Here is a 20,668-nt window from a genome sequence, read left to right as displayed (position 1 = left end):
CTCACTCCCAGACCCCTTCCTGCTGTATGACACTGAGCAGATTACTTTGCCTCTTAGACATCACTTTTCTTACATCTAAAATGGGACTGGATGTCCTGACCTCACTCCCTTGGACCTGATCATTATAATGTGTGGTAGCTTCTAATTGCCAGCACCTGCATCTGTGGGCTTGCTCTGGGTGACATGTGACAGGCTGGGTGCTAGGGAACTAACGCTGTCCAGATAGTGTGGTCAACCATCCAGGTTGGGAAGGAGGTATTTCTCAGACGTAGGACTTATAGCCTGGGGCAAACAGGGAAGACTGGTCATGCTACTTCTAGGAGCAGCCTAGACTGATGGGAGCCAGTGTATAAAGAAAGCCCTGGCTCCCTGGCTGGGATGGCTCTTCAGTGTGTGTTATAAGTGTCTCAGAGTTCCCTGCAGTGGTCATTGTTCACCCTCTCTGTCTTACTTCTCTGCTCCCTGCTTATGTTTTTGGATTAGCTCACACACAAAAAAAACGGCTATCGCTTGAATCCTTGTCTTGAGGTCTGTCTCTGGGAGAGCCTGGCCCATGTCAGACAATAACACTGACCTTGTGTGGTTTCTGCATGCAAGATGGTTCATGTAATACGGTGCCCGGAGGGTGGCACATGCACAATTATAAGCAGGCACTGTCCCCAACACTTTATAGGAATTAACTCATCCAATCCTCATAGCAGCCTTACAAGTGATATACATTTATTCCTATTTAAAGTTGAGAAATTAAGGTCCGAGAGGTTAAATTACTTGCCCGAGGTCATGGCTGCTGAAGTTGACACAAAGCCTAATGGTTGCCTAATGGTCTGCCTCCAGAGCTCACCTTCTTAATCACAGAGTCACTATTCAGCTGGCCACGAATGAGGCAGGAAGAGGGGACCCTTGCAGGGATGCCTTGGAGCTGTGAGACTGGAGGCGCCTCCTCGCAGAGCCCCAGCCGAAGTGCACGCAGCAGTCTTCTGCTCCACACAGAGCCCCTCTGTCCATCTCCTGGAGTTGCGGTGTGGGACCCTTCCTCAGCTGCCAGGTCCTGTTGTAGGGACGGAAGTCTTGGCAGCCAAGGCACACGCTGGTTGGGTGTGTGGTCTGACGCTACCTGGCTGGCCTTGTGCCACCTCTTCCTTGGTTTGCTGAACACCAGTCAAGTCAAACACCCCTGTCTGGCTGACGCTGCCTTCCTAGAAGCCACTGGCAAGTCAGAGGGAGGCGAGGTTTCAGGATGTGGGTTTCCCAGCACAGGAACCTGAGGTGCCTCCTGACTGGGGACTGAGCACAAACTCCATGTACAGTCCACTCTGTGGTATGTTTGCTTGTTTGTTTTGTTTTATCTAATATAAACCCTTGCTTTTTTGTGTCTGTGTATCACAACATACCATCTACCCAGACACAAAATACACAAGCACTGCACACATACACATTCTTTATACTCCCCACAAATCATACCCTGTGCGTTGCAAATCCCATCTAAAACCTTGCATTAGTTAGTGATTGCTGAAATAATGCTAACAAACTTCTCTAAAATCAATGGCTTAAAATACCAGCTCTTTAATTCTTTCTCCAGGGTCTGTGGGTCAGTTGGGCTCAACTGAGCTTAGCTGTAAGCTGTGGGGGGTGGATTCACGTCTGCCCTTGGTGTCTCATTCTGGAGCGCCGGCTGAAGGGGCACCAGTTCCCCGGGGCAAACCCTTCTCCTGGGAAATCGAAGAAACCCTAGAGTTCAACCAAATTGCAAAAGCACATTTAAGGCCTCCACTAACGTCACTTCCTCTAGTATTCCGTTGGTCAAAGCAAGTCAATGTCAGGGAAGGGAAGTACAATCTGCCCAGACTGGAAGGGAAAGAGGAGCAAATATTTGTTGGGCAAAAATGAAATCAGTTACACATACCCCAAACGCATACATTGTACACTTACAAATGAACCTTATGTCCCCACATATTCCATAGCCACCCACACATGCATACCATTCACATGAACCATACACCCTCATATACTCCATATGACGCCCAAACACTGCTGTGGGCAAGTGGGGCTCAATCCTGTGGAGAACTTTGAGCAAATGTGTAGAACGTGCACCAGAGTTGTCTCACTCAAGGGCCAAAGCTGGGCTATTTACCCCCTAGCTCCCAACTGTCAGAGGTTGAGACTGCTCCTAAGGGCATTGACCTCCTAGGGGCACTAGCAGCCTGGCTCATGTGCTGGCCAGACGAACAGGATCCTTCAGCCAGAAAGGGGCTAAGGCAGACAGCCACGGCACTTACTGTAGAAAGCCATCGATATGTACAGGAATAGTGAGTGCCAGGGGGTAGGGGTGGGATACTAACAGCATCTTCTATTCCTAATGAATAAATCAAGAACATGTTTTGGAGGCCAGTATGACCAGGAGGATGCTCTCAGTTTATAAGCTGGTCTCTCTAGGAAAGATACAGTACTAATAGTGAGTAGGTACCCTCCACTGCACCCCGGGCTGTGTCATAGGAAGAAGTAGGACTAAGAGAGAGCCCACCACTTCTGAATAGATCAGTGAGAAGCTGCTTCTACTCAGGTGGACAAAGTGGGTGGGAGAGTGTGTATGTGTGTTTGGTGGGTGGGGCTCACAAAACTCTGCTTAATGTCAGGGGCCACCTGCAGCCAGAGTTGCATTCAGTCTGGTAAAAGGTAGAAAGTCCTTCTCCTCCTGGGACAGTGATGATGGAACAGCCAAGCATGGTCAGGAAAAGCTAATGACCATCACATTCACTGTAAGTCAAATTCAACCTGAGAGGAGTTGTGCCTGGGACCTAAAAGAGCCTTCTACTCAGTGGCCAGAGTCAGGGTAGGAAGTGCTGGATTGTTGGGCACATTTCTTTTTTTTCTTTTTTAAAGGGCCTCCGTCTCACACTGTGCTTCCTCTGAGAGGGCGTGTGATTGGCTAGATGGTGGGTGAGTTGTGGAAAACTCAGACAGACTGAGAGTTGGTGATGTTGGCTCATAAAAGTCTTTCTGCAACTTCTGCTTATGAAGGGTCTTCACGTCCCCAAGAGTTGATATCCGAGAAAGCCTTGCCTGCCACCGTCCTGGCCCAGGCCATCATCTTTTCTTACATGGACTAACACAACAGCTCCCTGATTTGTCTCCCTCCCTTCACTTATGTCCCCTCCAATCCAGTCTCCTTACAGAAGACCTTCCCCAGGCAGACCCCGAGTCTAGGATTCCAGTGCGGTAGTTTATCTGCAAGACGATCTCAAGAAACACCCATAGGGAGATGGGAAGTGACATGGGAGGACAGACAATCAAAAAAGGGCATGATATAAAGTAGGTCACCACTGTGAGTGACTAGGGAGGGCTTAGTTCCACAGAAAATTTCTGAGAAATGGTATGAAATACATGTTCAGAATTAGCCCACCAAGAGGTGAGGGACTCAAGGCATTTATAGCCAAATATCCCATCAATCTTTGGTTGAAGGCTGCTTCTGGAGATACGGATTCCCTAGAATCTGGAGAAAGCCCCCAGACAAAGCTATACAGCAGCTGGAATTTGGAAGGTGAGCTCTGAAGTTCATAAAGAACCGTTCAGACACAGAAAGCATGCTTCTTTTACAATCATAAATCAGATTGTGTCACACTTCCCCATTAAAATAAGGTAAGGCCTCTCAATGCCCTCGGTATCGGGTTCTTCAAGGGCCCATGTTCTTCAAGGACCCTAGCATCTGTCCCCAGCCGCATCTCTTGGCACTGAGCCTTGGTCAGTTTCTAAACACACCCAGCTCCTTCTGGTGCAGGGCTTCTTGCTTGGACTTGCTTCTGACTCTTCCTCCCCAGGTTTCAACTCTCCTGACCACCCCTTATTATTATTATTCTCTTTCTCTTTCATGGCATCCTGTCGATTCCCTTTCTGATTCCCAGCACAGTTTGTAAATATTTTATTTATTTGTTCATGTATTTACCATATGTCTGTGTTTTGTTCACCACCACATCAGCATCTAGCACAGAGCCAAGGTCATAGATAAGCACTATGAACGAATGAATGAATGAATTAGTGATGAGTGAACTCCCAAGATCTCTGTATGATTTCCAGTCTGGGTGCTGCTGTGTTTTTCTTCCTCAAGTACCACTTCTTCCTCTAGATGGAAAGGAAGCCCAAAGCTTTCTACATTTCTTATAGGGTCCAGAATAGAACCACAGAGGTAGAAAACAACATTTGCCATGATCTTGCCTTCTGGCTGTTAATGAACTTGCACTCCCAGAACAGATGACAATGTGTAACGTTGCCTGATGTCCTCGACCACTGTTCCAGCACTTGGCATGTGTTCATGCATAACAGCCCTTAGAGGCAGAAAATATTCTTAGCTTCATTCTACAGACGGGGAAACTGAGGTTTAGAAGAGCTAAGGAGCTTGCCCACAGTCACAACCTGTTTCATCCAGGGCAGTCTGGCCACAGAGTGCATGTTCTTGCCCTCTTTGCTGTACCGAACTGGCTCTAAAAAAATATTTATTAAGTCTCTTCAATATTTATTGGTCCATTTCCTTCCCAAGGAGCCTGTTTTCATTTATTTGTGATCCTGTGTGCATTCTTTATTTTGAGTCCAAATCTATGTCTTCAATTCATGTGTACCCCTCTGGCTTAGTCTCCTGGGACATGAGGTATTCTGTCAGTTAGAGAGGATCCCAGAACTGTGATCACTGCCGACCGTTCAGGCTTCCAACCAGAGATGTGACATATCATAGTACCTACCATTTATGAAATGCCTACACCTGTGTGGCAATGTCTACTGCAAACCACACCCATGAGTTCATTGAAATCCTACAACAGACCCAACAGATGGGAGCTATGTTCCTCCCCATTTCACAGATGGCACAGCCAACTATGGAGGACTGAAACACCTGCCTGGATGAAGGTGTGTAAAGGGTGACATTGAGGATCCTTACATATATTAAAAGCAGGACCTCCATCAGGGTGAGGTATGAGGGGCAGAATTCTACATTGGTCCCCAAGGCTCCCCACTCCACTGGCATTAACCCCTGCCCTTGAGTATGGGTGAGACCTGTGAATATGATGGAATAGCACTCCAACGACCAGGTTGCCAATCATTTATCCTTGAGTTGATCAAAAGGAACATTATCCTGGGTGGGTCTGACCTAATCAGGGGAGCCTTTCAAAGGAGATGAAGCATCTAGAGAATTTCCGAAAGTACACAGCCATGCTATGAACTGTCTGGTGGAAGGGGAGGCCTCTAGGAGGACCCTGAGATCCCTGGGACCTAGTGCTACGACCACAAAGAATGGTTTCTGCCGACAACCTGAAGGAGCTTAGGAGATGGCCTTGAGCTACAACGTGACATGGCCCCTGGCCGACACCTGGAGTTCAGCCTGGTGAGAACCTGAGCAGAGAACCCGGCAAAAATGTGATGGACTCCTGACCCACAGGAACTGTGACATAATAATGGGTTCTTCGAAGCCACTAAGCCCCTGGTAGTTTGTAATGCAGCAGTGGAAAATGAATTTATGAGCCCAAGGCACAGACATTTTGGGTGTAGGGCCAGTGCTGCGTGACTTGGACAGCGAGCACCTCCCTCCGTTTCTTCAGCCTCACCCTAGTCCTGTCTCTGTCCAGATTTTTTTAACTTGTTTTTTCTTTAATTGTCTGTTCATATTCTTTGCCCCATTTTCTTTTGGATTGTTGGTCTTTTTCTTAATGATTTCAAGAGCTTTTTCTTGAGGAAGGCATTTAGCCTTTTGTTTTTGTTATATTGTAACATTTCTCTCAGGTTCAGTTGTCATAAGCTTTATTTAGAGTCTGCTGTGCAGAAATTTTAAAAATGTATGTTGTTAAAATTATCAAGCTTTTCTTTTGTGATTTCTAGGTCAGTATATGCTTTAAAAGGCCATCCTCACTTCAGGGTTATTTTTAACTTCAGTCTTCCATGTGTTTTCATCTCTCTTTGATCCATCTGGAAGTTATTTTGGAGTAAGAGATAAGATGCAAAACAACGATTTTTTTTTTTCAGATAGCAACCCAAATGTCTCAGCACATTTGTCGAATAATCAACCTTTCCCCCCCAACCTGAAATGTTGCCTTTGCCATATAGCCAATTTCCATATGTATGTAGGTCTATTTCTGGACTCTGTTCTGTTCTACTAAAGGTTCTGTCCATTTATATGCCAAAATCACAGTTCTAATTGCTGGGCTCTATATTTTGTGTGGATAACCAGTAGGGATTGCTCTTCCTCATTTCTCTTTCTTAGAATTCTCCTGATATCCTTGCAGGGTATCTACTGTTGTATGAAATTTAGAGTCCGCTTGTTACTCCTCCTTCCCAAGTCCTTTTGGGATTTTATTGGGATCAAATTATATTTGTGTGGACTAATGTAGAGGGAAATTACATCTATATTAAAATATAGAGTCATTCTAGCCAAGAATTGGATACTGTTGGTTCGCAACCCACTTTGGACCTTCCCGGGTTTCAGGAATCTGAAACTAGCCCCTCTATGTGGAAGGCACTGAGAGACCAAAGAAAGAGGCAGGCCACTCCAGGTTGGTAGGTGGCAGGTTTAATAAACAAAGAGACCTTACAGACAAGGCTTGTCTTGGGCAACAACAAGACAGTGGATCCTGGTGTCCACCTGCTGAATCTTAAAAGTTCATAAAGAGGCCTTACCTGGGTTCCGTCATGTATACTGTGCAGGTGTTCTCATCACCACGTCACCATCTCAAGGCAATGTCCCTGGAACAGCCTCTGGGAGCAGGAGAGGCAAGTGGAACCCACATTCCAAAGACAGGGGAGGGGACAAGGAGCCTGTGCGTGCCCAGGTCCAGCTCTTGAGTCAACAGGCAGACGTTCAATGACGTTCCCCAGCAGATATGTCTCTCCATTTATTCATGTTCCTCAGAAGCATCTGCATGTTTCCTTTACTTTCATGTGGGGTTATTCCTGGGCATTTCATCTTCTTGTGGCCATGTGAAAATAGGATCTTTTTTTCCATCATACGTTCTGGCCAGGAGCCCCAGGTCTGCATGAAGGCTATTATTTCTGTGTATCAGTTTGGTTAGTGGCCACACGCTAACTTTGTATTGCTTCTAATGGTTGCTCAGCTTATCCTCTGGCTTTTCCAAGTATACCCGCGTTTCATCTGTAATGAATGCACTTTGTCTTCTCATTGCCTCTTACCTCATTACATTTGCTGGTGCTTCCAGGGCAGTGGTGAATATTCATGGAATGATGGACATGAGTTGTTGCTACAGATCTGGGACCCCTTCTAGGGTTTCACCATTAAACATAATCCTAGTTTTCCACTAAAGATATGATGAGGAACTATTCATTATTCTTGCTTTATTAAGAATTTCTAGGGGTGCCTGGGTGGCTCAGTCGGTTGAGCGTCCGACATCGGCTCAGGTCATGATCTCTCAGTTCATGGGTTTGAGCCCCACGTCGGGCTCTGTGCTGACAGCTGGGAGCCTGGAGCCTGCTTCGGATTCTGTCTCCCTCTCTCTGCCCCTTCCCCGCTCATGCTCTGTCTCTCTCTGTCTCTCAAAGATAATAAACGTTAAAAAAAAATTAAAAAAAAAAAAAAGAATTTCTAGGGGCGCCTGGGTGGCTCAGTCAGTTGAACGTCCGACTTCGGCTCAGGTCATGATCTCGCAGTTCGTGGGTTCCAGCCCTGCATCGGGCTCTGTGCTGACAGCTCGGAGCCTGGAGACTGCTTCGAATTCTGTGTCTCCCTCTCTTTCTGCCCCTCCCCTGATCATGCTCTGTCTCTGTCTCTCTCTCAAAAGTAAATAAACATTTTAAAACATGAATTTTTATTGTCAGGAAAGGATGCAAAATTTTATGAAATGCCTCTGAAGTATCCGTGGAAGAGATCACTATTTCCCTTCTGACGTATTATGTGAGGGTTTCTGTGTAAGGTGTTCTGACAGTGACTCCTCCTAGCTTTCTCAGTTGGAAACGTTATTTGCTGTAAGTGGATTTATCTTTTGATGGCTGTGGTTTTTTGCACTGATGTCTTTTTAGATAAGATCTAGTTCTCCTCAGTGCATCTCCTCAAAGCCCATCAGCCAGTCTATTGACCTGCATCTTAAGCTGGTGCTGCAACTTCTGGCCTCGGGCTTGGGGCAGATGTGGCGTCCAGATGTTCCTCCCCAGAGCCTCCAGGAAGATTGCTCTTTGTCAGGACACGTGGAGAGCACCTGCAAGGTGAGTCCTCAGAGAAAAGTGGGAGCAGTGCCCATTAACCCACTCCTCTCCCACTCCGACCTCCCCGAAGAAACCTCAAGAATTCTCTAACCAGCCAGCAGGGCAGGGTGGGACCAGACCACTGGCCTCCTCGGAGAGAGATGCTGCCATCCTGTGGCGGTTGGAGCCCCAGGCAGCGAGCCTGCCCAGGCAAGAGCCACCCTTTCCACCCGGAAGGACCCAGGCCTGTGACTACTCCCAGCTTGGGAGAAGGTCCATGAACAGGGGGCGTGGGCCATCAGGACAGCAGGTGGCTCTTCTGGACTCCATTAGACCCAGATCAGGCACTGGCTGAGGAAACTGTCTTGGCTCAGGAGCTTGATAGGTCATTACAGGACTCTGGCCACCCTTCATACCCTATGCTGGCTCCCCCCCAGACCCGCCCTCTCCCACAGCTGGACCTGGTGTCCCTCCTTGGCAGACTGCATGTCTTGTCCCACCCGTTTGTCCTGTTCAGGGGCCACAGAGCCAGGCCTCCCCCTGAAAACTTCTGGTGTTGGCATCTTGGGCGGGGAGGCAGGGTGTGATAGGCAGGCTTTAAGTCATCACAGTCCCATGCTGTCAGTCAGCCAGGCACTTCATTCACTCATTCTTTCACTCAAAAAAAACCTCAACTAAATCTCTGGTTGTGCTAAGCAAGTGCTGGGTGCTGGGGATCGGACTGAATCATGTCTTCACCTTTGCCATCAAGGGACTTGGGATCTCTGGTGCCACACAGTCCCACTCACTGGTCAGAGCCAGACTGCTCGGTTTGAGCCTAAGCACCACCACGTCCTTGCTAGGGGGTCTTAGGCATGTTACCCAGCCTCTGTGACTCAGTTTCCACATCTTTGAAATGGGGATGATAATGGCATCTACCTCTTGGCTAGTGGGAGGGACTAAATGAGTTGTGACATGTCAAGCTCTGAGTGGCGCCTGCCACAAAGTAAGGGCTTTACAACTGCTCAAGTACAAGTGAACAAAAGCTTCAATCCACGTCATGATTGGGTGACACTGCTAGGCTGGTCAGAAAAACCCAACTGCAAAGGTTCGTCCTTGTTTCTTGGGAACTCATTATTTCAAAAGAGGGAAAAAGAATCAACTCCTGAGGGAATGTGGGAAATGGAACTTAATCTTGGCCTTGTGTGGCTGCTAGCCTGCTGCTGTTTAAACTGAATTTCTCTTCAGTGGAAAAAAAGAACCAGACGGTGTGGCAATATAGTCAAACTGGCGACTGGGCCTGGCCAGGCCCTTGCTGTTAAACATTCTAATGAGTATAGAGTTTGAGAAGCCAGGAATGTTGTATGGGCCAATATTCCTTCGTGGCTTCCTCTGGAAACATACACTGCCACACATCAAAATCTGCACAGAATGGCCTGGAGATGGGGTCGGAGAGGGTTTGCCAGGAGGAAGGGGGTTTGGTAGGCTGTGCCTCAGGCATATTATGAAATCCAGAGCACCTACTATGTTTCGGTCTTGCCAGCACTGCCCTGGCATTTACTCTCCCAGCCAAAGAGAAGCAAGCAGGTGGGTGTCTGTCTCACAGACATGTCCACACTCTGGAAACTAGGCCTGCCCATAAGACGAGAGTGGCTACCCTATCGTTAGCACTTTATTTCAAACTCTGGGTCTCTGACCTGTGCCACTGGGTGAGGCTGGGGCTTCCTGGTGTGTGTGTGTGGGTAGGGGAACCCCTGAGATTCCTGGGGGTCTTTGGGCCTGCCGCTCCCAGGGCAGACACAACAGAAGGTTCTTCCACAACAACCACCCCCTGCTTTACATGTATCGTTACCCTACGTGAGCCTCAGGGCAGTCCCATGGGAGTATCCCCGCCCCATTTTGTTGACGAGAAAACTCAGGGGTTTCGAGGTTAAATAACTACCTCAGGTCGAATAGCTAGGGCATAGTGGAGGAGAGGGCATGATACAAGCTTCAAGTGGGTTTAAAACCAGTTGGAAGGCGGAGAGGTCTCTGGTGGCTAGCTGTAGGGCTCCTTCCTCAGCCCTGTCCCGATCAACATTTTCACTCGCAGCTGGAGTGAGGACACTGCAGCTAAAGATTTCCACACAGAGTCCTGTCGTGATTCACCTCCCACCCAGTCCTGGGCTTGGGGATCAGTGCGTCACCATCTTCCACTGACCACCACTGGTCCGGGAGTGAGCGTGTTACCTGATTTGGTCCAGTCAGGCTGAAGGGAAGGTTGCTGGAGGAGAGGTTCATTTCCCCTCTGTCTCTCTGTCTCTGTTGCTCTCATTCGTCCTCTCCCCCCACCCTCTCGTTCTCTCTGGACATGTACAAGGAAACACATACCCACAGTGGCCACCTGCAGGCTTCCAAAGACTATGCTGGGCTCTTAATATTGGGGGTGGTGAGGGGCGCCTGGGTGGCTCAGTTGGTTAAGCGGCCGACTTCGGCTCAGGTCATGATCTCGTGGTCCGTGAGTTCGAGCCCCGCGTCGGGCTCTGTGCTGACAGCTCAGAGCCTGGAGCCTGTTTCAGATTCTGTGTCTCCCTCTCTCTGACCCTCCCCCGTTCATGCTCTGTCTCTCTCTGTCTCAAAAATAAATAAACGTTAAAAAAAAATTAAAAAAAAAATATTGGGGGTGGTGAGTGGAGAGCAGAAAGAAACCCGAGTCCTTACTATGTCAATAAGTTGCTGCTAAGTCTCCAGCCTGCCCTATCTTGGGACTTGTTGCCACAGATGATCCTAACTTGCCTTACGGTTGAAGGCGTTTTGAATCAGGTGTTTCTGTTACTTGTGGCTGCTGTTATCCAAAGCCCAGGCAGCCAAAGCAGTGATGGTCCATGTCAGGGGTCTTGTTAATGTGCTCACTTCACGAACAGGGTGGGGGTTGTTTTCACCCTGGCCAAGCTGGACCGGGGCTTTGTGCGTTGGTCTCTAGGCTAAACTTGTCTCTTTCAGTAGTGCCTGTGGGTGTCTTTGGCCCGCCGGCCCTGGAAATCCTACCTAACCTGGCCTCACAGAATTGACCTCAACCTGTTGGGGGCGATGGTCTAGGTCTGACATGCAACTTCTCCATCTTGAACTATTGCAAAACAGACAATGTTTTGGGACAGAGGTTGGGACTGTTTAACACTCCCGTTTCTGGACATCTGGTTTTGTGAGGCTTACTGAACCATAGTTATTTTCTTGTTTGTGTCGAAAGAGATCAATTTTGTATTTCTTCAGAATATATGTGAATTTTCCTACAAAGGGATATGGAAATAATCAGAGGTCTGCACACAGGACCTTTTACTGGCCGGCACTGGGCTGGGCTGGGTGGCCTGGGAGGTGGCTTCGACGAGTGCTACATCCTGGAGGTGACATTGTCCCACTTACCCCCATTTATGGGGAGGGGCGGCTGCCATGGGCAGAGGGACGCAGGATGGCGGTGCTGGCTCTGTTTGGCTGAGCAGCGAACCACAGAAGAGAGACACGGGCCATCCAAACACCACCATGCCTGCTGCTGCCTCAGTTGTTGTCATGGAGGATGGTGGGCTCTGTGTCTCCTCGTTCTTCCTCTTCCTGCTTCATAGTTTTGAAAGCTGTTCTCTAGCAAGGGTAAGACCAAATTAATTAATCCCATGAAAAGTAATGATGGAGACCTCATTTGACCTCTATAACTGGCTCACTCTTCCTGATCTTCAGGGAGGCAGGGCAGGATAACACAGAGGGCTGGGCTTCAAGCCAGGCAGAACCTGGTTCAAGTCCCATCTATATTACTTTTACATTTATGGCCTTGCTGTGTCTGGGGTCAGCGTCCCCCTGTGTAAAGTGGGATAACGGTGTCTCCCTTGCAAAGCTGCAGTGAGGAGTGAATGAGCTAGAGGTGGGTGGCAGTGACAGTGGCAGTGGTCGTCTGAGTGTTTTGGCTTTTTTTTAATAGGTTACTTTATTATTTTTTTATGTTTGTTTGTTTGTTTAGAGACAGAGAGCTGGGGAGGGACAGAGAGAGAGAGAATCCCAAGCAGGCTCCGCGCCATCAGTACAAGGCGCAACACGGACTCCCACAGACTGTGAGATCATGACCTGAGCCAAAACCAAGAGTCAGATGCCCAACCGACTGAGCCATCCAGGCTCCCCGGTGATGTCTCATTTGGACACCAGTTCTCCACCGCCCACTGGGTGTCCCACAATTCCATTCTGACACTATCTGCCTGGAGTAAGTGTCATATCCCACAAGTTAAAGGGTTCAGTCCTACAAGACTGTTCCAGTTCAGACGCCAGTCAGAAGTCCTGGGCTACCCACACTTCTGACCAACTGGCTACAAACCAAGGGTTCTCATGACTCCCTCCTCAGGTTTGATCATTTGCTAGAATGGCTCACAGAGCTTGGAAAAACACTTTACTTACATTTAGTGGTTTATTTTAAAGGATACAAATGAACAGCCAGATGAAGAGGTATGTGGGGTGAGGTCCAGAAGGGTCCCAAGCACAGGAGCTTATGTCCCGATGGAGCTGGGGTGTGCCACCCTCCTGACACGAATGTGCTCACCGACCAGGAAGTGCTCCAAATCTCGTTGTTCAAGTGTTTATCACCCGATCTCCAGCTCTCCTATCCTTCCTGGAGGTTAGAGGTGGGGCTAAAGGTCCTATCCTCTGTTCACTTGTCTTCTGGTGACCAACCCCCATTCTGAAGCTATCTGGGGCTCCCCTGAGTCATCTCATTAGCACAAACTCAGGTGTGCTCAAAGGGGCTCATTATAAATCACTCAGGAAACTCCAAAGGTTTTAGGAGCTCTGTGCTAGGATCAGGGCACAGAGACCAAATACATTTCTTATTACACCACATCATCATCATCTCTGAGGGAGAGACACCATCGTTGCTTTATCAGACTAAAACCACTGCTGCCTTTGCTGTAAGTCTGTGGCTGTTCTGCATCATCACCACTGCAGGGAGGGAGGTGCCCTCATCCTGCCAGAGCTGAACCGTGTGCTAGAGAGGAATCACAGAAGGCTTCCGGGGACTGAGGGAGGGAGGAGGCCTTCTCTTTCTGTGGGGCCCCTCACCAGCGTGGTGCCATCTGGCTTTCTGCTTCCCTTGCCCTGACTTTCACTCACCTCCACGCTGAGTCTATCCCTTCTGTTGCCTTGGTCTGGACAGTTGCCCCAAGCAGAGTATGTTACCTGGAGCTGATTTCTAGATTCCCAGGCTGGCACCTTTCCTCTCCAGTGGTGTTGCCAGGCTTTCTAAATTAGTCTAGCCATTCTGCAGAAGGGGGCCTGAGTCTCCATGCCGCACACAAGGCTCTTTCAGGAACCGGATTACCTTTGCATCCTGAGAGTTAGCACCCGTGTGAATCACCATCCCGATTGGTAGAGCCCAGGGGTCGCTGGGCCCTCCCTCTCCTGCGACCCTGACACCACCTGGGGATTTACAAGGACTCAAACCCCAGGTCCCACAACCCAGGAGGATCTGGTAACCTTCCCAGGATTTAGACAAATCCCAGGCAGCTGATCGTGTTTCACATACCTCGCACGGAGGGCACATCTCACACCCTCAGCCTCCTGCTGCTCCCTGCTTCACTTCTCTCTTCCCCTCCTCTCTCTCCTCCCCCTTCTGTAGCAACAAATGGATTTTTCCTCTTGTTCCAAGCACAGCAAGTCCTATGGAGACCTCACCTTCTGTTGTTAGCACTCATCAAGGTATTGTATCCAACCAAATTTCCTTCCCGGCAGGAAAAGTGGTGCATCTCCTCCAGCTCGCCGACCCCGACCGTGTGACGCCCCCTGCTGCCCCCAACCTCACCCTGTTTGGAATCCACTTCCTGGCACATCCCAACCTTTTCCACACACCTCCTGCTTCCACCTATCCCTTTCCTGTCTTTCTCCCTACAGCAAGACCAGCCCTCCCATCCTGAGGACTCTGCCACTTCTGTTTTGATGCCTTCTCCCTTCTGGACCCCCTCGCATTGGACGCACACAGTAGATAACATCCTCACGTAGGTCAGGGCTGGGCTGTATCCGTGTTTCTGTTTAATTCCTGACTTGCAGGCTGTAACTCCTTCGTTCTGAAGAAAGCTACTGGAAGCAGGTGCGTGGGATGTATCATTGTGCGAATTCTATGACACTCTAAAATGTCATGTGTGTCTCCATGTGTGTCTGGAGGGGCTGGGAGGCAGAACTCCTCAGAACTGTCCCCACACCATGCCTGAGGATTCCCCCTTGAGGCCTCCAGTGTAAAAGGAGCCTGTAAGGGGAATGCCTTCCTCCTTCCCTGACTTTGACTCAGGCCTAACAAGGGCCTGAGCTTTTACCTCCAAAGAAGGGAGGAATCCCTGCTGTCGCATTTGCCGCGTAAGGAAAAAGTGGAGTTGTGTGTGAATTTCCCCTGGTTGACAGATGGTCAGCACTGGGAGGCCCAGTGGCCTTAGGCCAGAGTTTGGGGCAGCGACACAGATTCGGCAGTGGGGATGAGTGGAAATCCGTGCGGGGCTGAGGCGTGAGCAGACAGGCCCACGGCCAGCAGGACGAGCTGGCTGGAGGAGCAGACCAGAAGCTCCCTCCCTAGCTGGAGGCCAGCCACGAGCTGACCAGCACCGACAGCCACTGAGGACTGTCCCCGGCGTGAGGCCCCAGGGGTCAGGTGGCCCGAGTGCCGGGCCCGGTGGGGGCAGGCATCGAGCCACACCCCCTCAGAGGCTGGATGTCCTCATAGGTCCATGACCGCCTGGACCGCTACTGCTGCGGCTTTGAGCCCGAGCCGTCAGACCCCTGCGTGGAAGAGGGGCTCCGGGAGAAATGCCGGAACCCGGGCGAGCTGCGACTGGTCCACATCCTGGTACGTCCCCTTGTCACCCAGACTCGGGTTTTCGTGTCTCCCCCTTCAGTTCATGAGTTTCAGAGATCATGTGACACTGGGGGTTCCCAATCCTATTCTTTTTAGCAGAAGCCTTTGTTTGAATTGTGTTTCCAAGAGGCCACAGTATGGAAAACTGACCCAAGTGGGGCTTTGCAAATGTGGTTGAGGTGGGGATGGTGTGGGGGCTGGGTTTTCATCAACTCCACTGTCCCCTTGAGAGTCCACAGGGAACCCCTAGGGCTCCCAGAAGCAGGTGTGAGGGCTGTGTGTCTAGTCGGCCACCCACATTGTGCCAGCAGCTGTGGAAACCGTGGCCTGGACCGGGGAAGGGCGTTTCCACGGCCGCATGGCTGGTCAGCGGCAGTGACAGGGCTCCCTCCTAGGGCCCAACAGCTCACAGGCCGGTGCTCGCCAGAGGAACACTGCGCTGCCTCCTGTTAAAAGTAGAGCCCAGGGTGGGAAGCAATGTGCAGAGGCCATCAGAGACAGGACTGCCATGGCAGAGCAGTCTCTTCTGTCCAAGGAGCGAGGGGCCGCCCTCTGGAAGGGCTCCTCCGCCTTCTCCCCACCCAGTGAGCTGAATATCCACGATGCCTTACTTTGGCCAGTTGCTTTTGGAGAGAGTAGCTGTCAGCACGGTGCCCTGGGCTACCTTCAGGCAGGCCACACCAGCCAGGAGGCCAGGGCTGTCTCGTGAAGCTGCTGGGTGGTAGGAATTCTCCATCTCCTGCCCTCAGAGCTCTCTCTCCTGTTCCCTGGTAAAAGGCAGTTATCTCTGGGAGAGATAAGGCTGTTATATCCATCAGTTACCCCTGGGGGTAGCCATTTCACATATCCCTTAGGACAGCAGTTTTCGGAGGGAAGAGTCATTGGGCTTTAAGAAATAGATGATCCCTGATGTGTGGAGAGGGGTGAGGAGGGAGAAGAGACAGAGAAGAGGAAAAGCTAGGATCCTGGAGGCAAAAGTTCATATGTTAAGCCTAGGTTAATGGAGAGGATTATGGGAAAACACCATGGAATCCTGGAGAATATATAGGAATGGGGTGTGTGCACAGGGGTGGGAGTAGGGAGTGGAAGACATGCCACGCCATGTTTTTGAAGTGTTAAAGAATTCCCTTTGGCCGGTTTTAGTTTTGAAAAGCGTTTAGGAGTCCCTAAACTCTTCTGCTGTGGGGCTAGAGTATGCTGCCTGGGAATGGAAGGCGTTGTGTGTTCTTGGTGATGCTCAGGGGAATGTGCAGGCGCTCAGGGCGCGTGAGCGTGTGTGAGCATGCACGTATGCGATGTGCCCTGAAGCCACAACCCCACTGGGTAGGCCATCTCTGCACCTGCCGGTTCTCACCCACACGCCTCACGCCTTCAGCCACCAGAACAGGAATCAACCCCTCTGCCTTGTGGTTTCACAGGGGCCTCTGGGGCTTGGCACTACTGGTCCAGGTTGCAACTAGCCAGCTGCTTCTCAGCTGTGTGACTGTGTGCAAATTACTTAACTTCTTTGTGCCCCTGACTCTGTAAGATAGAGCTAACGCTAGCCGTCCCCTTCTAAGGTTGCTGGGAGGGTTCACTGAGATGGCAAGATGACTGCTCAGCGTGTGGGGGCCATGAGGTAGCAGGGTGGACTGTGGGACTGTCAGCTCAGGGTCCCCCCCTTCTGAGCCCCTCAACCCTGACAGAGCCCAAGGGTGCCAGCTAGGCTGCAACCTTACCCACCTCTGTCTCTGCCCATCTTCTTCCCTGAGGTCCGGAGCAGTGACCCATCCCATCTGGTCTACATCGATAACGCCGGCAACCTTCAACACCCCGAGGACAAGCTGAACTTTCGGCTGCTGGAGGGCATAGATGGGTGAGGGTCAGCGGGGTGGGACAGGGGTTCGGGGACTGAGGCTTGATGGCCCTGCTGTAGACTGGGGAGCCTTAAATCATGGCTCCTGTGAAGTCTGCAGTCTTTTAGACAAAGGCTATTGGATCTGAGCCTCAGGAGGGGGTGGGGAGCCCTGGGAAAGCTGAGGGGACACAGCCAGCAGGCCCTTCAACTTCTGGGTGCAGTACCCCCACCCCTAATAGCCAGAGGGCCTCCTGGCCCAGCGGAACACTGGCAGCCTGCTAGGGCCTGGGGAGGCCAGCCCTTCCCTTGCCCCAGAGGAGGAGCTAGCCTGGGCAGCCTACCTTTCCTGCCCACTCATGACAGGTAGCTCAGCCTTCTTAGAACTCTTTCTGGCATCTGCCAAGCACAGCAGGAGGCATTTCTCCTGGGATAGCAGAGGTGACTCCCCCAGCTTCTCTGTGGGGTGGGATCCATCCTAAAGCTCTATCCCCTGCCTGCTGTCACAGCAGGTAGACGGGAGGGTTCCCTGATAACGAGACAGCAGGTGGGCCCTGGGACTTTGCAGGATGACTTTGCCAGGGTTTGCCAGCTGTGCGATTTCTGGCCATCTGGCTTCACCTGTCATGGAAATTTTCTGAGATCACTTTTGCTTTTCCTTTCTGTTATGGGGCTCGGGGGACCTGACCTCCAGGTTTCCTGAGTCTGTCGTGAAGGTTCTTGCATCAGGGTGTCTACAGAATATGCTGCTCAAGTCACTGCAGATGGACCCAGTGTTCTGGCAAAGCCAAGGCGGGAGACTGGGACTGACGCAGGTTCTCCAGACCCTGGAGCGGCGAGGACAGGTGCTGCTGGAACACATCCGGAAGCACAACCTGACACTCTTCCAGGATGAGGACTCGTGAGCTTGTGCATTGCCCAGGCAGAGCTCCTGCCTCACTGGCGGGGTGCATCACAACACCACTCGAGCGGATGAGCATCCACGCTGCTGGCCACATTCTCTTGGGCTCCCCTCAACTTGAAGACAAATGGGAAAAGCCAGAATGTCACAGAATGTGTCACCTGCTTGGGATGGTGAAGGTGGTTGTGGGTGTTGGGTTTTCAATCTTACCACAGTCCTTTCTGTCTTTTCAGCTCTGGCTGTTTACTCCCTTGCACCAATAAATATTTTCAAGAACATTCTATGAACCGCTCCAGATACTGTAAAATTGTGCATCCCACACGCATATGTAGAGTGGACGTGTGAGTGCCTGTGTGTGTGTGTGTGTGTATGTGCACACGTGTGTGTGAAGTTTCTGTCTGAAGACACCAAGCCAGAATCTTCAGAATCTTGTCAGTAAGCAAGGCCCCAGGCTTCCAGCAAGCACTTTTGTGTCCTGATGTGAACAGGTCTGCTCAGCACAGATCAGTGGATGCATAAGCAGACACTGTGTGGCCCCTCCCAGCTCACTCAGTGCATGTCAACCACCCCTGGCACCGGAGGACAGGGCCCAGCTCTCTGAGCTTAGCCCACTCGGCAAGACACCGTCCCTAGCCCTCCCCTCAGCACTGGCCTCTTCCTCCTTCCGGAATGGTAGGGGGCGGGGGAAGCCTCCAAGCCCAGCTCTGCCCAAGTCCACAGAACTCCAGGGTTGGGCCCCATGCCCCTGGGCCATCCTCAGCTGAGAATGGCTCCAGCTTGGGGGCACAGGCCTCTCAACGTGCTGTTCCTCAACACATACCCCTTCAGTCCCTAGCTTCCACCTCAGAAAGTCTTGTTAAATATATGCACCCTTAACACCCTTAATTTTTTTTTTATTTTGATTTTCATAGGCCTGGACTTGAATGCAGGAGCTCTGGGTTCAGATCTGGCCTTGGCCACTTAATGGCTAGCAACTGACAAGTGTTTATTGAGCACCTGCTAGAGTAACTGGTAACGTTTACTGAGCGATGACTACGTACCAGTCGCCGTGACAGTGGTTTATGTGGATCAAGGCACACCTAACCTCGCCACGACTCGACGGGTAGGTGTGATTATTAGCTCCATTTACCGATTAGGTGTGATTATTATTATCTCCGTTGTACAGATGAGGCACAGAGGGGTTTGGTAACTTGTCCAAGGGCACCCAGCTCATAGATGGAAGGGTCAGAATTCAAACTCAGGCCGGAGTTGTGCTAGCGTGTATTGAGCCCAGGACCACCACTAAAGGGCACTCCCACCACCCTGCCCAGTGGCTCCGAGAGCTTCTCTTCCTCGAATCCCTTTGGATTCGGAGCAGATGATGAGGCAGGGCCAATTCTGTGGAATGTGGAGGAGCAAAGTCCGACCCCAGCCAAGCACAGTCGCGTGCATCTGGCTCCCTGCCCATTGCTCGTTGCTCGTTAAAGTCTTCTCCATCTACAAACTGTGTCTTTTCTGCAAACTTGAAACTTCATCCACTTTCTGTCCTTCTCAGCCTCAGCACGCGCTGCTGGCCCTAAGCCTCCCCCAGCTATTGCTTCTGGAATGAGAAGGATGTGCCAAGCAAAGCAAACAGCTGGGGATGGAGAATTAGGACCTTCCCATCAACCTTAAGAGGCTTTGAGGACAGCTGAAGGGTCTGGTGAGGCCACCACAATCACCAGCCACCATGCTGCCTGACTGGCCTCACCCCAGGCCCGACTGTTTCTTTGTACTTCATCCTAAAGGGTCTGTTTCAAGGAAAACGATGGAGAGGCTGGTGACAATAACAGGTTCACGGCTCTCTAGATGCAATGCCAACCATCCCCCAGCTCTGAAAATCAAAAGACTTTTCATACGTTCGGTGACAGAACTCCTGTCCCAGTCAGCGTGGATATTCATACATTGTGTTGCATTGCAGAAATACCAGTGTGTTGTTATTGGGTGTAACCTCAGACCCTGCGGAGAATATTGCATAATACACAGTACAGGCAACATATTAACGTTTCTATATCTGAAAAATTCAGGATTCTGAATGACATCTGACCTCCAGGGTTCGGTTATGGGGTTCCAGACCTGTAGTAACTAATTTGTTACCCACAAGGCATGGTGCTAAGGGGCTTTATACAGAGGATTTCATGATGCCTTACACTCCCAGCTGTATGATCCTTGCTCTACAGATCAAGAGCCTCAGCTGGGGAGGGAGTACATTGCCCGTGGCCAGACAGATGGAGGTGGCAGAGTCTGCCCATGAACCTGGGGAGCGCTACCTGGCATGAAGTGAATACGGATGGTGGTCTGCACTGTGCAGAGGAGCTGTACTGTGTTCCTCATCACAAAGCCTTGAAATAACTCCATAAGGTAGGCATTATTGCTCCCATTTGACAGAACAGAAAACTGAGGCTCAGAGACATTGAGTCATTTGCCCAAGGTCACAGAGCAGGTAACTAGTAGGGCTGGGATTTGAACCCAGGCTCATTTAACGCCAGAACCCCTGCCCCCACCACTATAGCATCCTTCCTTCCTTCCTACTGTCATTCATTCACTCATTCAAGAAATCCTAGTGAGATTTCCCACACAGAATATAGAATTTGGAAGGAATCAGTGTGTGTGCTGCATTGTGGTGGCCGCATGTATGCCATTTGGCCATCAGAGCGGGTGTCCTGGCTTTCTGTCGGTAAGCAAGGTCCCTGTCACTGGGGATACAGGAAGTGTGAGGGCAGTGCTGTGGGCAAGAGGGGGTCAGAGCTGAGTCGGCGGGGGTGCAGCACAAGGAGATGTGGGAGGCGAGATCTCTGTGAACGCTGCGAGCCAGGCTTCCCGTGGACCAGGGCTTTCAGAGGAGTGGGCGGTCCCCACTGAACCCCAGAGGCTCACCCACCAGCTCAGACAAGACACTTCCCGCAGTCCCCACTCC

At 50.7% G+C, this 20,668-nt stretch overlaps 1 protein-coding gene across 2 annotated transcripts in view; it reads left to right on the top strand.

Moving 5' to 3' along the window:
• GASK1A (golgi associated kinase 1A) overlaps nt 1–18,011 on the top strand; it is a 56,706-nt gene extending 38,695 nt beyond the window's left edge. For both annotated transcript variants that reach the window (XM_007075076.3, XM_007075077.3), the window contains exons 3-5: nt 14,867–14,989; nt 16,750–16,853; nt 17,527–18,011. In XM_007075076.3, the coding sequence (XP_007075138.2) occupies nt 14,867–14,989; nt 16,750–16,853; nt 17,527–17,737 (438 nt within the window). In that variant the 3' untranslated portion in view covers nt 17,738–18,011. The remainder of the gene's footprint in view (nt 1–14,866; nt 14,990–16,749; nt 16,854–17,526) is intronic.
• The last annotated feature ends 2,657 nt before the right edge of the window (nt 18,012–20,668 follow it).

The sequence above is a fragment of the Panthera tigris genome, chromosome C2 (genome assembly GCF_018350195.1).
Source record: "Panthera tigris isolate Pti1 chromosome C2, P.tigris_Pti1_mat1.1, whole genome shotgun sequence".
NCBI lineage: Eukaryota > Metazoa > Chordata > Mammalia > Carnivora > Felidae > Panthera > Panthera tigris.
This window is presented reverse-complemented; position numbering and strand designations above follow the sequence as displayed.